The sequence below is a fragment of the Neofelis nebulosa genome, chromosome 2, assembly GCF_028018385.1.
Source record: "Neofelis nebulosa isolate mNeoNeb1 chromosome 2, mNeoNeb1.pri, whole genome shotgun sequence".
Taxonomy (NCBI): Eukaryota; Metazoa; Chordata; class Mammalia; order Carnivora; family Felidae; genus Neofelis; species Neofelis nebulosa.
The window spans coordinates 30,967,869-30,983,406 of NC_080783.1; the positions used below are offsets into that span (position 1 = coordinate 30,967,869).

The following is a 15,538-nucleotide window of genomic DNA, read 5'->3' on the forward strand; positions in this document are numbered from 1 at the left end:
ACGCCATGCTGACTGACCACATCTCAATACTCATGATCCTGTAATGCTCATCTATCATACCTTTATCACGTTCGATATATATTTGCTTATATATTTAACTTATTATGTCACCAGCTTCCCGGATTACGGAATGAGTTGTTTTAAGTTTCCCATCCCCAGTACTATATATTGCAGAACTCACTACAGATGTTCATGAAGAGCTTGCTAAATTGAGTCACTTGTAAGATCTTTCATTCGCGGTCTCCGGACCTGGGGTAGGTTTCACCTACGAGGAGCAAATGGCTTATTCACACACTGGAACTATGAGAGATTCATGAACGCAGGCTGGCCTGAAAATGCTAGCACATGTTCACATGTACACAGACTTTTAGACTTCTCAAAGCGAAGCCTGATTACTTTTGTGTACTGGCCCAATAGCCACTTCCTCAAACTGCTGTACAATTTAAATTTATTCATTTGATTCAATAATTGTTTTAAGAGCCTCACTCCGCCATTACGCAGCAAACTGTCAGAGTCTCAGCAACATACTGTTACTTGTTTGTGGCATTGGAAGCCGTTTTTGCCAAAGATAACTGAAGAATATTGTTCAGAGCATCGGAACATACATAACCAAAACATGCTGATATAGGACTTGCAAATGTATTATAATTCTTTCATTTCAAATTCCCAATGGAAAATATGGGGCATGAATATATTGCAATTTATAGACTCCACTACGGTCATTACTGAGCCTTATAATTTCCTCAGCAAGAAAGTTTGAGAAGCACTGACACAGAGTGATCACAAATATCCAGTGGCTTACTATGCAGTAATGGTATTTTGTGCTTATCTGACACTTCTGCTTCCTGTCATTTCAGCTTCCTCTCCATATATTCCTATCTCCTTCCTGATTCTCTGTTTTTGGTTTGCTTTGGCCTAGAAAACTGGATAATAAAAAGCTTATTAAGGCATATGTGTTTTATACGAATTAAGAAGATGCTGCATGAATGCCTTACCAGACTAGAATCTGAGGCCTTTTCAACTCATTGAAAATCATTCTTATTTAATTTTTTAAAAATGAACTCTGCTCTTATTTGTGCTAAAATTGCTTAAAGTCTGGTCACTAGAAGAATGGGTCCAAGGCAAAGTGTCAAGAACAAAGCTTGGACCACATTATGAATGAATATGTATATATATATATATGTATATATATATATAATATATATAATATGAATATTATATAATATATATATTCATATATATTATATATATAATATGAATATATATATTTATATTATATATATAATATGATATATATATATATATATATATATATATATATATAATATGCCCATAATGAAGGCGAAAATAGCTTTATAGGTGAAAGGTACTATTTTCAGAGTCAAAGATCATCATCATGGTGTATCAACTTTTGTAGATTGTAATTTCCTTTTTTTTTTTTTTTTAAGTTTATTTATTTATTTTGAGAGAGAGAGAGAGAGAGAGAGAGAGAAGAGGGGCAGAAAGAGGGAGAGAGAGAAAATCCCTAGCAGGCTCCACCATGACCGTGTACTCCCCCCACCCCACCCCTGGATGCAGGGCTCGAACTCTTGAACCTTCAGGTCATGGACCGAGCCGAAAACCAACAGTCACATGGTCAACCAACTGGGCCACCCAGGAGTCCTGACTGCAATTTCCTTTTTGATTAGGACGACCAATTCTTACAATTTTTTTAAAGCTCACGGAGACAATCATGGGGTTCAAAATACACTTCAAAATGATGTAGGTTTCCAGAATTTTATCTGGCATGGTATGGAATTCTTATTTGAATTTCCATGCATGAAACAAAAATGTGTAAGTGATAAGGATCAGCAAGAAAAGCAATGACTGATGCTGGCATTGTGAGATTTTAAAAAATAATATTCTACTACATCTTTATAAAATGCTGGCTACTGGAGAAAACCCATAAATGATGAGCCTGACTACCTGCATTAACATATGCCAACAGTTTTGGCTTTTGTAATAAAAGGAAATTGGTGAAAATAATTTGCATTACATAATTGATAACTATTTTTCTCATGTTTCAGTTAATAATTTCCTTTTTTGAGGTAAAATTCTTATTGGGCATATAGCAATTATGAATTTTTCCAGGCAAAGCTCCTGCAAAAGCTAAGAAGTTGTTTATAAAATGTAGCAAATTCTTGTGGTCAGGATGAAATGCCCAAGTTCGGCTTCTAACGGTGGAGGATTTGCAGTGGAGCTACTGACATCCTTGGAGTGTAGGGTCCTCTGGTTGGAGGTAAAAACCTAGAAGACACGGCTCCTGGTCATGATTGTTACGGTTTTCCACCAGCAGAAAACATGATCAATTTTGAGAAAAATGGGTAGTTGAAGCAACCATTTAACATTAGTGTTCTTTCAAAAGCTGTCCCTTTTATCTTCCTTTGAGTTCATTAATTATAGATCCACCACATGATTTATAGATACCAATAGAGATGGAGTTGGAAGTGACTCATGCTGGGAACTTCTAGCGGCCTCCTGTTGAGTAGCTTGGATGCTGTTAAATGTTCCATATTATGAAGAAACGTGAAGATTGAGGAACAAGCACTGTGTTCCCGGAAATTCTACAACTGTGTATATTCTATCTAAAAATTAATATTTTAGTCCTTTTAAAATAGGGGGATTGCTTGTATTAGCAAAAAAAAAAATTTTTTTCTTATACCTCATACCAAACAGTGTAGATCATGAAATTCTGCATTTCTCAGAGGGAGCATTCCAAATTTCCTAAGCACGCCAGAATCAAATTACTTAAATTATGTCTATTTCATATTCTGAGTGCATGCATTTGCAATTAGCTATGTCAGGCATTTTTCTTTCATTTAATTTCATCATCACCAAGTAGTATTTATTAAGCACAAACCTGGCTAATTAATTTTCTAGAGAATAACAGGTATTCTTATATTCATTCTCCCTATTTAAGAGACCTTAAATAATCTGATATGTGACATTTTTTCCCTTAGCAAAAACTGCCTTTAAATTTCAATTTTTACCTTATTATTTCAAGGTTTCATAGGACATATTCTACTCCCAAAGTCTATATATTCAAATAAAAAAATGTCATTCAGAATTAATACAATAGATTCCATGAGAATTTCTTACTACAGCATACTAATATTCTATCTTGATTGTTTTAAAATATCACTATCCTAGTCATCTATTTTTCCTAAAAGCAATTCATTTTTAAGGTAGAAAAATAAGAGAAATAAGCAATTTAAATTACTATAATCAATAGTTGCAAAAAAAAGCATTTTCTCCTTAAAAATTCAGTTAACATAGTTCATGAAAAGCAAAGCAAAAGAAAGCCACTGATCTCAGAATGTTTAGCAAATGAGGATGAGAATACTGAATGTCTTCAAACTGATTATCAAGACTTTATGTGTGCTTTACTGGAGGAAAGGAAAAGCTAGTTTTTTTTATGTGGATTTGGAGAAAGGAGAGTATTTTTCTCAAGGTACCTTTTTTTCTAACTGCAACAAAGACATTACTCCTTTCTTTTCACTTACCAGTAACTATACCATCACATTCACTATAAATTCCAATCACAAGACTAAAATTTTAGAAAAGCACCATCATGAACATCATAATTCCGCTCAGTTCATGGTTCATAAGAAGTTAACTCATAAACTTATACGAAGTATATTTTGGTTCTGGAAGCAATTACACTGTACTTCAGGGACAAATGCCCAGTAAGAAGGACAGACACTACAAGGAAACTACAAATAGGCAATGTCTGTTATTGTTGAAGTATATTAGCATTAATACTCAGTCGTATGTGGCTATGAAGGTCAACGGTCACTTTGTATGGTGAAAGGCACAGCTAAAAGTGATGCTTCAGAAGGGTCCACAAAGGACTCCCTGGCCTGAAGCAAATGCTGTGTCCTGACACAAGTGGAGAAGAAGAGTTTCTAGGATTTACTTCTTGATATGCAGACTGGAATTTAAATATTAATGAGATTAAGCATTTGAGTAACTCTGAATAGAGTTAAAATATTGTTCAGTGTGCCCTTAGAGTGACAAATTCACTTCCAAGAGAGAATCCTAAAGTAGCCGGATACTCTTATTTTCCAACAGAAATTTACATCTCCAAAGACATTTACTTCCTCAAATAAAAGAAGAGATGATAGAAATCAGTAGCCTGAGAGGTAAGTTAAAAAAGGAAAAAAAAGAAAGAAAAAAGAGGGAGGCCCTCAATTACAGTCACTGTCGTTCTGTGGTTTTGCATCTGGCAAGAAGTAGCCTATCTTTGTTTACACCAACGGAAACCCCCAGGAGAATACAGCATACAGAATCCACAGGAAGAATTTGGTCATACTTTTCAAAGTAGTTTAGTTTTCAAAAATCCACCTTCCCTAAAGGGAAAAACACCTTGAGAACCAATTAGTGGTATGAAGGGCCAGGAGAAAAAGATTGTGCTCTGGCAGAAAGATTATTTTGTTGATTTCAGGTAAAAACCTAGGGCCAGATGCTAAAGTGGATGTTCCCCATGCTTATCTCCCCCTTTGCCCCAGGGACACTGCAGTCTGTTACATTTGTATCTTCTGAACAGGGACAGGAACAAAGTCTCAAAACAATTTTTGTGAGACATAATCCTGAATCACAGAACAGGTGGCAATTTTCTGAGGAATAACATTGGATTATTGGAAGAGCAGAAGAAGATAGAAAAATACTTTCTCCCTCTTTTTCTGGTTAAGCAGATGTCTTGTGAGCAAAGCTTAGTCCTCTACCCTTTACACTGCAAAAAGTAAACAAGACAAATGGATACTAAACATTCACAATAAGGCTAAATTCATGATTGATGCCTCTTACTGTTTAAAATCAGCTATAAATATGCTGTCCAGTGGTTTTTAGTGGTGTGATTGTCTGACTCAGCAGACCAGTGTCAGGAAAGAAATTTACATAAATGGAAAGTGAAATCTTTCTGCAAGAAACAGGACTGTTAGAAACTGCTTAGGTAAGGAGATGCTCACTTACGCAAACATGGATATACATATTAAACCTGCTCTCCAGTATCTGCTTGAGCTTAAGTTATTGCCCATAAAAGAGCTAAGATGTTTGCTTTTAATTTCCAAAAATTCATTTCAGTTCCAATTTTACTTGGAATAGATTCTGCAAATAGAACTGTCATTAGGTATAAGAAGAAGAATATCAATCTCGTATCCACAAACATGACCAAGACTTATTCTTTAAACACAGCACATGTTTAGATGGCTTGGCTAAGGATGACAAGCATGACACCAGACAACCCCACGGCAATGGCCCTTGATCTCTAGGAATATGGATGGAAGAGCTGAAGGAGGCTTCACTGCACTGTAACGTAGCACAGGATCTGAAGTCAGACTGCCTGAGTTCCAATCTTAGTTTAAGCAATTCCTGGGTATGTGGCCATGGGAGAGTCACTAACCACTGCAGTTTCCCTATGACGGAATGGCATGCTAATAACTCGGGGTAAATATGAAGAATATATGTATCCAGCATATATTAAGCACTAAGCACAATGAATGGGAACTGCTGCTGTTGTTATTATTACCGTTATTTTCCTTTTGCTCCTGGATCTGCGTATCTGAGCCAGATTGGAGAGTGTGATAGACTGAACGACTGACCCCAATTTTTCACCTTTCTCTGTACTCACGTCTTTGCCACAGCCTCACCATGGGTGGACTGTGTTTCTCTACCCCTTGACCTTGGATTCACCTCTATTACTGCTTTGGTCAGAGGCACATGTGTGCACATCGTGTGTATGTGTGTGAGTGGAGTAACTGCCGGATCAGTGCCCAGAATTTCAAAGGCTTCACTCTTTGCTGCTGGCCCTCTGATGCCTCAGAGCATTGGAAGAATATGCTCCCCCTAGCCTGCTGGCCCAAGAACTGAAATACGAGGAGCCCACTCAGACCTGTGACAGAGATGTACCAGTCTGAATCTGAATCAAAGCCCCTCCAGCTGTCCTGCAGAGCTACGAGGGGCACAAAGTGATGTATGTTGTTGATGTATGTTACTTACTGATGTATGTTACTGAAATTCTGTCATTATTTATTATGCAAAAAAAAACCCTTACTGATCCAAAGAGTACATTAAAAAGTTGTGTACCCACAGTGAATTTATTTCCCAAGGAAAACAGCATTAGCTCGGTGTCTAGGTCTGAAACAAAAGTGGGACGAGAAGTAAGAAAAGACAAATGCTTCACCAAAGCCAGGATTCTAGGACTAGAGATGCTCCTGGAAACTTTGCATAGACCTTCTTGGCTTTTATTTAGGGAAGATCATGTTACTAACATCAAGATAATTTTTAAATGGCTAACATTTGTTGAAAGTTTATCATGGGCACTGTGCTAGGCAGTATGCATACAATAACTCTCTTGGTCCTTCTAAGAGCACCAGGAGGTAGGGTCTATTAGTTTTACTCCTTTTACAAATGAGGACACTGAGGCATACTGAGACAAGTAGCTTGCCCACATTGACAGAGGGTGAGAGTAGTCCAGGCAGGATTCAAACTCAAGAAGCCTCATGGCATGGTATGAGACGATGGTGGTGGGGAGGACAGCTGGTGATAAGCACAGACATGTTTCCCCCACTCAATAACCACTGCACCCCTGCAATCACAGTGTGTGTTAATCTAATCCTTAGAATTGCTGAATTAGGTATTGCCCATAGTCCCACTCCAGAGATGAAGAAAGGGGAGCCCTGCAGGTCACGTTCCTTGCCCACATTCCCACATGGCTAGCAGTGATGTGCGAACTGGAGGACATGATGATGAAGCTGTGTTTGAACCCAGGCAATGTAGTTAACTATTACACTATGTTTTGGTTTTTTTTTTAATTTTTTAACGTTTATTTATTTTTGAGACAGAGAGAGACAGAGCATGAACGGGGGAGGGGCGGAGAGAGAGGGAGACACAAATCAGAAGCAGGCTCCAGGCTCTGAGCCATCAGCCCAGAGCCCGACGCGGGGCTCGAACTCACGGACCGCGAGATCATGACCTGGGCAGAAGTCGGACGTCTAACCGACTGAGCCACCCAGGCGCCCCACTATTATACTATGTTAATAGCAATGATCACACTGCTCCCCCAATGGGGAAAGGAAGGATCATGTTCTTTCCTTTCCTTTTTTTGTTTTGCAAATCTGGAAGCTTTTCCAAGTTCAAAAGCCAACATGCATTCCTGGCACCCTGGCTATCTTCAAGTGTATATAATGTGATCAATGCCCTTTAATTTATACTACAATCATGCTGAGGTTCCACTGAGCTTTCCTTCTTGCAAGAACAATTTCCTTATTTGCTGCCTTCCTGTTGACTTGTTTTTAGTGTTGTTTTTATGATTGTGTATTTTAGGTCACCTAACTCTGTCAGGTAACACATTCAGAGGAATCCTAATGGTAATAAAAGAAATGGGAGAAAGAATATTAATCATGATGGCTTTAGAGAACGATGTCCAGGATATAAAACTAACCCCAGAGAGAATATGAACAGACAGTTGTTGCCCAGATCTATTCACACATACACTTGCTGCACCTGCAGGAGAGCCTCATGGTCTCATGTCTTCAGACACCCTCTCTATCCAGTTCCCAAACAAATAGCCACATCTCAAGTGCCTTTACACAGACGTGCAAACATCATTCCTACTGACCTTAAAAGCAGCACCTCCGTGGATGATGGATTTGATAAAAATCCCCAAGTCTGTTCCAGTTTCTCGAGATTTGTTCCCTTTCAAGCTCACGCCAAGACCAGCAGAACCTGAATCATTCAGGGGGATCTCGAAGGTGAGTTGCTCAGTTGTTTCCAGGGAGAGTGGGTAGCAGTCAGGCTCTCCTTTCTGTTGAAGTGCACATGGAAAGAGTGAAGGGGAGAAAGCAGATTAGTGTTTACACACAAATGGCCAAGCACTGACGCAACAAGATGACTGGACCTCTAGCAGGCTGGTCTCTTCTCTCTATAACGGGCCACCACCACCACGTCCTTGGGATTGAGAAACGGTTCTTGGGAGTCAAATTTGCTGATCCTAAGAGGATCCTTTGGCGAGGTAGAGTCATGCCACTTGAAACGCCCCATAAGTGTTTGGAAATTCAGCAGGATATATTCATTAAAGAGGCTGGATGTTACGTACGGGAACTTCGGTACCAGAAAACACCTCAGAGATCATGTGATCCCAATAACTTCATTTTGCAGATGAAGAAACAGATCTTGGTGTAGAAATATGCTCACATTTGAGGACAATATTTGGCTTGTATAATTTAAAACACATCTTTCACATGGAAGCAGTGTTATTGATCAAGATTGTCAACCGAATACAGAGCACTGAAAAAATATTATCTTAAAGTTAGGGAAATGTGATTTATAATGAGTATCACTAAATTACATTTCACTTTGTCCAACTCATGCCTCAGGCTTGCTTCTTCGGGTAGTATAACTCAGTGGCAATCAGTTTTTGAACTCAAACAAAAACAATAATGCACAACAAATATTTGTGTGCTCTTTGCCAAATGACACTTGGCCATGAGCACAACTATTCACAAAAAACAACAACAAAAAAATACAGATACGTGGCTGTAACAGCCACACTTGGGGTTCAAGTATCCGGGGAGAAGCATAAGGTTAATCATATTTGGCCCCTGATGTTTTCAAATATACAGGAGTGAGAACAGAAAAGTGTTGTCCACAGGATAACCTCTGCAGGTGCCCCTCCTGCGTCCCTCTCCAGCCGGCAGAAATGTGAGATTGGGCCACAGTGTGTAACTGGAAAATTTGAAAATAAGATAGCCCTGGAAACCTTTCAACTCATTCTAGGTCGGTAGTTCTTCCTGTCTGTAATTATGTCTAGGAACTCTCATCCTAGGGTCACTTTGAGGGACCCTTATGTAAAACGGCATATTGTAAAAATTGCTGTGGATGTCTGAATGTCAGTCACCAAATAACAACTATAAAATCAGAAGTAGCAAAGAACCCATAATTAAAACAGGATTAAGAGGCTGATCACAGCCAGATCCACTGACCCAGTATTTTCAACTCCTACCAAAATGGAGAAAACCCATGTCGAACTTAAAAGAAATTTAAGTTTCTTCATTTAATTTAATTTCATTGTAAATGAAGTTAGCTACAAAAATTTTGACAATAGATGATTTCAAAGAAATGAAACCTTATTGCTTAATTTAATAAACCTATTATAAGTTATTTCTTTTAACTCATACTATTATCTGAGAAACAAATCCCATTATTTGATTCAAACTAGCCGTCTTTCTTTTCCCCCCATGGGAATGTCATAGCTAAATACTGAACATAAATTATTAGCCTTCATCTGTGTTTTCCAGAATTTCCTATTTAGAATCCATAACATTTGATAATCATTTATGTTTCCAGGTCTCTCTGGGGTTTGGTTAATTTCAGTCTGATAAAGTTCCACTGAATTAAAGTATAAATTAAAGAAAAGATGTTCTTCCTAGAAGTTTGTGAACACCATTTTAGGGAAAGACTAAAAGCTTCTCTGACTTTTTTTCTTTTATATGTTCATTTATGGCTTTTGAGAAAGACAGCATGAGCAGGGGAGGGGCAGAGAGAGAAAGGGAGAGAGAAAATCTCAAGTAGGTTCCACAGTCAGCACAGAGCCTAAGGTGGGACTCGATCCCACGACCCTGGGATCATGACCTGAGCTGAAATCAAGAGTCAAACACCCAACTGACTGAGCCACCCAGGTGCCCCAAAGCTGTAACTGGCTGTGATCAATTAATTGTAAACACCATTACACTCACACCAGCCATGGCTTTTTATCTCCTAGAGACAAAGTGACACAAGGGCAGATTTTGGCTTGAGTCATACCTTCAAACCATTTTATTCTGTAATCAAATCCAATTTCTTTGGCAACTGTGTTTAATTAAGATTGACATTCATACTTGTACTAACATCTTTCATTTATTACAGACACGGTAAAAACAAAATAGAAACCAAGTTATATTATTTATGGCTATGTTTTAATTTTTGTATGTGTGTGTTATTTTTTTTTAAGTTTTTATTTTAATTCCAGTTGGTTAATATACAGTGTTATATTAGCTCCAGGGGTACAGTACTGTGATTCAACAATTCCATATATTAAATGTATTTAATATAATGTTTATTATATTAAATGTGTATATTATATATAATGTGCTCATCACAACAAGTATCCTCTTAATCACCATCATTTAATTAACCGATCCCCACACCCACTTCCTCTCTGGTAACCATCAGTTTTCTCTCTATAGTTAAGAGTCTGTTTCTTGGTTTGTTCTTCTCTCTCTTTCTTTTTCCCTTTTCTCATTTGTTCTTTTCTTAAAGTCCACACATGAGTGAAATCATACGGCCTTTGTCTTTCTCTGATTTATTTCACTTAGCACAATACACTCTACCTTCATCCATATCATTGCAAATGGCAAGATTTCACTCTTTTTGATGGTTGAGTATTATTCCATTATATATATACATACACCACATCTCCTTTATCCATTCATCAGTAGATGGACATTTGGGCTATTTCCATAGTTTGTCTATTATCGATAATGCTGCTATAAACGTGAGGGTGCATGTATCCCTTTGAATTAGTATTTTTGTATACTTTGGATAAACACCTAGTAGTGCATTGCTGGATTATAGGGTAGGTCTGTTTTTAACTTTTTTTGGAACCTCCATACTGTTTTGCAGAATGGCTGCACCAATTTGCATTCCCACCAACACAGCAAGAAGATTTGCCTTTTAAGTCCCTGACACCCGACAGTCAGAAATACAACAACAACAAAAAATCTGGTAGCTAACAATGGTTCCAAGTGCTTTACACATATTAGTATACTTACTCTTCATAATAACCCTATGAGGATTATTATCATACCCATTTTATAGATTAGAAGACCGAAATGTACAGGGGATAAGTACTTACAGTCCATCAGACTTGACAGTGTTGGAAGCTATGTGAGGCCCAGTCAGCATGGTTCCTGTGTAGACTCTTAACTGCTATGTCTCAACCTCTGTGAACCACTATGACTTGGCCTAGCCACAAGAAATTCCAAGACAGATTCTCACAATGACAGTAAGACATCATGCAAATTTACATCCTCTACTCAAGTATAGTTATATTTTATACCTTTTTACACTTTATCAGGCTCAAGCCATAATTAGTGGGCTCTCATAATAGCAAATTATTATTGCTATTCACCCAATAGTGAAGGAAGCCATTACAGTAGTTAGCATAGCCATTTCCTCTATTAGAAATAATTGTCCCTTTACCTAATGTACAAAAAAAATCAATATGCTGAATGCCTTCCTCCAATAATCTTGGTTCAACTAGGAACTCTAAAAGTTAAGCTAAAATCTTGCCAGACAACATTTTTTAGAAGGATGAAACGAGGTATAAAGGCCTTACAAATGTCCCAAATGCAGGACCTTAGTCACTGGAGAAGCCCAAAAGGTCCTCTCTTGCTTTCTATGTTTCATGCTGTATTGGGAGTATTCCTTGCTTTTTCTACTTACAATTATCCAGAGGGGGGCAAAAATCCAGATGCAAGCCTGGCATAATAAAGGAAATCTTGTGAATTTCATTCATTTTTTTTTCCTTTTCATTATTTCTTATTCTTTGCTACTAGAGGCCATGTCTCTAGATACAAAGTCCGTGAGCTGCTAGATCCAGGCCCATGATGGATGCCTACATGCCCCTAGTGTGTATGTCTAGACCTCATGCTCTAGCATGTTCCCAGGATCAGTCTTTCAGGGTCCACAACTAAAGCTTTCTGGGTCTGATATTTGGGTCTGACAATGCTGTCTTGTGGACTGTCCTATGCATTAAAGGATAGTCGGCAGAATCCTTGGCTACTACCCACGAGATGCCAGTAGTACCGCCTTCCCCAGTTACGACAACCCAGAATGCCTTCAGACATTGCCAAAAGTCTCCTGGGCTCAAAATCGCCTCCAGTTGAAAACCACTGCCCTGAATTAACAATTGCCAAGAATAGTGAAGTTTAAGGCAAGCAGGGTTCAGAAAGTATTTGGAACTGCAATGTTGCCTGCGGGTATGTTCTCAACTACCAGAAAGGAGTGGCAGTGAAAATCCCTACAACTGACTAAGTCTTAGGCTCACAGGTTCGTGACTGACCACTTAGTTGGTAATAGAATTCTGCACTTAGTTATGTCTCTGGTTAGAAGGCAGCTAATTTTTCGGAGGCAGAAATATGATCTTTGGGGGATTAACAGAGTAGGAGAAGTGATAAATACTGAATTTATTGGTACATATACAAAACGCTGACTTTTATTAATATAACCCAGAAGACAAATTTAGCTTATCAGGTGGTGTTTGTTAGGTTAGTTATGCTTATATATATGCTGTTTTGTACTTTTTCATTTATTGAAAATCATAGACTTATATAAAATAGTATGAACATAAAGACTTCTCATGTGAGAATATAACGTGAAGCATAATAGCTTATGTGTACAGTATATTTCAATTCTATAACATATACACTGTATACATACTCAGACACCTACCCATCTATCTGTTACCTACCTGCCCCACAACCCCACCCATCTATCTGCATATGTGCAGATGTCTGCACAGAAAACAACAACAACAACAACAACAACCCAGTTATCTACTGCACTGCAATATGGACTACTGTTTCCTTCTTTATAATTTTCTGTTTTCTAAATATTTATCCATAATTATAAAAAGATAAATGCTTTTAAAAGGAATTCATGAAGGCACAAGAACCATTTGCTGTATTACTGCATTGGCAACTAGAAAGATGTAAACACATCTCTATAATGACACACACACTCTTTTACACATACACACACATTTTCTAACACTACATATGCTACATATAATATGTATTACCCTGTAAAACTATATAATATATGGTGTGTATATGTATTCTATATATGTACATGTATGCACGTGTGTAGTATATTTATAACCTCTCTTAGAATAACCAATGACTTTCATTTACTAAATCTGATGGTCAACTATCACCTTTTATCTCTCTAGATCTGCAGGAGCATTAGACCAAATTGATGAAGTCCTACGTTTTGAGATACTTTCTTTTCTTGGTCCTAGGACATCACTCTCTTACAGTTCACCTGCCACTTCCTGGTATACTCTTGCCATTCCCTTTGCCGATTCTTTCCCATCTCACCAATCTATAAATACTAGTGTCCTAGGAATCAATCATCTGACCTTTTCTTTCCCATCCTCACTTTTTTTTTACTTATTTTTGAGAGAGAGGGGAGACAGAGCACAAGTGGGGGAGGGGCAGAGAGAGAGGCAGACACAGAATCTGAAGCAGGCTCCAGGCTCTGAGCTGTTAGCACAGATCCGGATGTGGGGCTCAAACCGCGAGATCATGACCTGAGCCGAAGTCAGATACTTAACCGACTGAGCCACCCAGGTGCCCGTCCCATCCTCACTTTTGAAGTTACCCCCACCTAATTTCATTTTTTTAAAATATCATTTACACGTTCAGGGGTCACAAATTCCTACCTCCACCTCTCTCCCCTAAACTAGATTCACATAACCAATTCTCTAGTAAGTAACTCTATTAGGATTTCTACCTTGAAACTATCATGTCCAAATAGATCATCCCTTAAACCTGTTCCTCCTGAACAAGTAAATGGCAATTGTAGTCTTCCAGATATTCAAGCAAGAGACCTCAATGTCATCGCTGACTTCCTTCTTATCTCACACTCTGCATCCAACCCATCAGCAACTCCTGTCAGCTCTGCTTTAAACACACCCAGAATCTATCACTCTTAGCATCTGGGTCAGCACTGCTTCTCACGTGACACTCTCTTGTACTAGTGCCTCCTTTCTGCCTCCTTGCTTCCACTATTCTCCTCTTCAGGCCATTTCTCAACACAGCAGCTAGAGTGGTCCCATGAAAATATATACTCAAATACTTCTAGTGACTTCCCACCTCATTCAGAGAAAATGCCAATGTCCTACAAACCCTACATAAGTGTCCCGACTCTTCTCTCTGCTCATCTCTCCTACTACTTGCCCTATGTCTTCTGCATTGCCCTGCTTCTCTTCTTTACTACAACCTTCATGCTTCTGCCCCAAGACCTTTGCCTCACCTCTTCTCTCTGCTTTAAATACCCCTTCCTTAGACTCCTGCAGACCTCCTTCTCTCACTTCCTTCAATTCTCTGTTCAAATGTCAATTTATCAGTGAAGGCTTCCCTGACCATTCAGTTTCAAATTGCTTTAATTCTCTCTCAATATCACCCGACCCATGTCCACTAGCCTGCTTTTTCTCCACAGTATTTATTGCATAGTGTATACTTGCTTGCTTATTTGTTTTTAATAGGGTCTCTTGAAAGCAGGGACTTTTATATTATTCTGATTCTTTTTCCACCAGTGTACTGCCAGTGCTTAAAACAGTGCCAGACTCGGGGCACCTGGGTGGCTCAGTCGGTTGAGCATCATGACTTCGGCTCGGGTCATGTTCTCATGGTTTGTGAGTTCAAGCTCCGTGTCAGGCTCTGTGCTGACAACTCAGAGCCTGGAGCCTATTTCGGATTCTGTTTCCCTCTCTCTCTACCCCTCCCCCACTTACACTTGGTCTCTCTCTCTCTCTCTCTCTCTCAAAAATAAACATAAAAACAAAACAAAACAAAATACTCAAAAACTGGCACTGGATAACTATTTGCTGAATTGATTAATATATAGACAAAGGTAGATATAGATGTGTGTGTCCAACAGTATGTGCCTGTGTGTATGTATGTATCTGTAAATATGTATTTGTGGGATTATATATATATATATATATATGCAAATATATAAATTGCTGGCATCACATTTGATTCCTACCATTGCAGACTTCATTAATTTAAATGTTTATACAAGTTAGTTTTTACATGAAAGATAATTTACAATAAAAATAATGCTTTATATAAAACACAAAGTATCACAGTTTTAAGAAACCTTAAAAGTCACCTAATCCAATTTCCCTTTTCCCTTTATACCATACTTCCTGTTCTAGGAGAGATGATAACCTAGCTCAGCTTCAGCATCAAATTCTCAGTGAAGGCACCAAGATGTGTCATTGCTACCAATTTGTGATCAACATCGGATCATTCATAATTTTAAATTGTAGCATGTGACTATTTTAAGCGAATACTGCAAAAAGTGATATTCATGGTATATTTCATCAAGTTTGGGAACCAGTGTGATCCAGTACCCAAAACTACATCATCCATCTTTCTATTTGCCTTTCCATCCAAGCACATACATTTACGCACACACACACGTAAAAGCAAAAGTTTCATGAGACGATACTTAAGCAGAGTACAATGCGTTTTAATATTTTCTATGCTATCTTATTTTTAATTTGGTCACAATCGTCTACATTAGTTTCATCATCCAATACTAGAACATGTTTTCAATTTTGAAAACACTGAAATTGTATGTGTACACATACACACACATATTTTTATTAAATAAAAAAATAAATTGAAAACCAAATGGTGAGTAATGCTAACTGTCATTGTTAATGTTAACT

At 38.1% G+C, this 15,538-nt stretch overlaps 1 protein-coding gene across 4 annotated transcripts in view; it reads right to left on the reverse strand.

The window, feature by feature from the left end:
- Nucleotides 1–15,538, reverse strand: part of PARD3B (par-3 family cell polarity regulator beta) — a 1,004,898-nt gene that overhangs the window by 406,569 nt on the left and 582,791 nt on the right. For all 4 annotated transcript variants that reach the window (XM_058707885.1, XM_058707913.1, XM_058707904.1 and 1 more), the window contains one exon: nucleotides 7,658–7,843. In XM_058707885.1, the coding sequence (XP_058563868.1) occupies nucleotides 7,658–7,843 (186 nt within the window). The remainder of the gene's footprint in view (nucleotides 1–7,657; nucleotides 7,844–15,538) is intronic.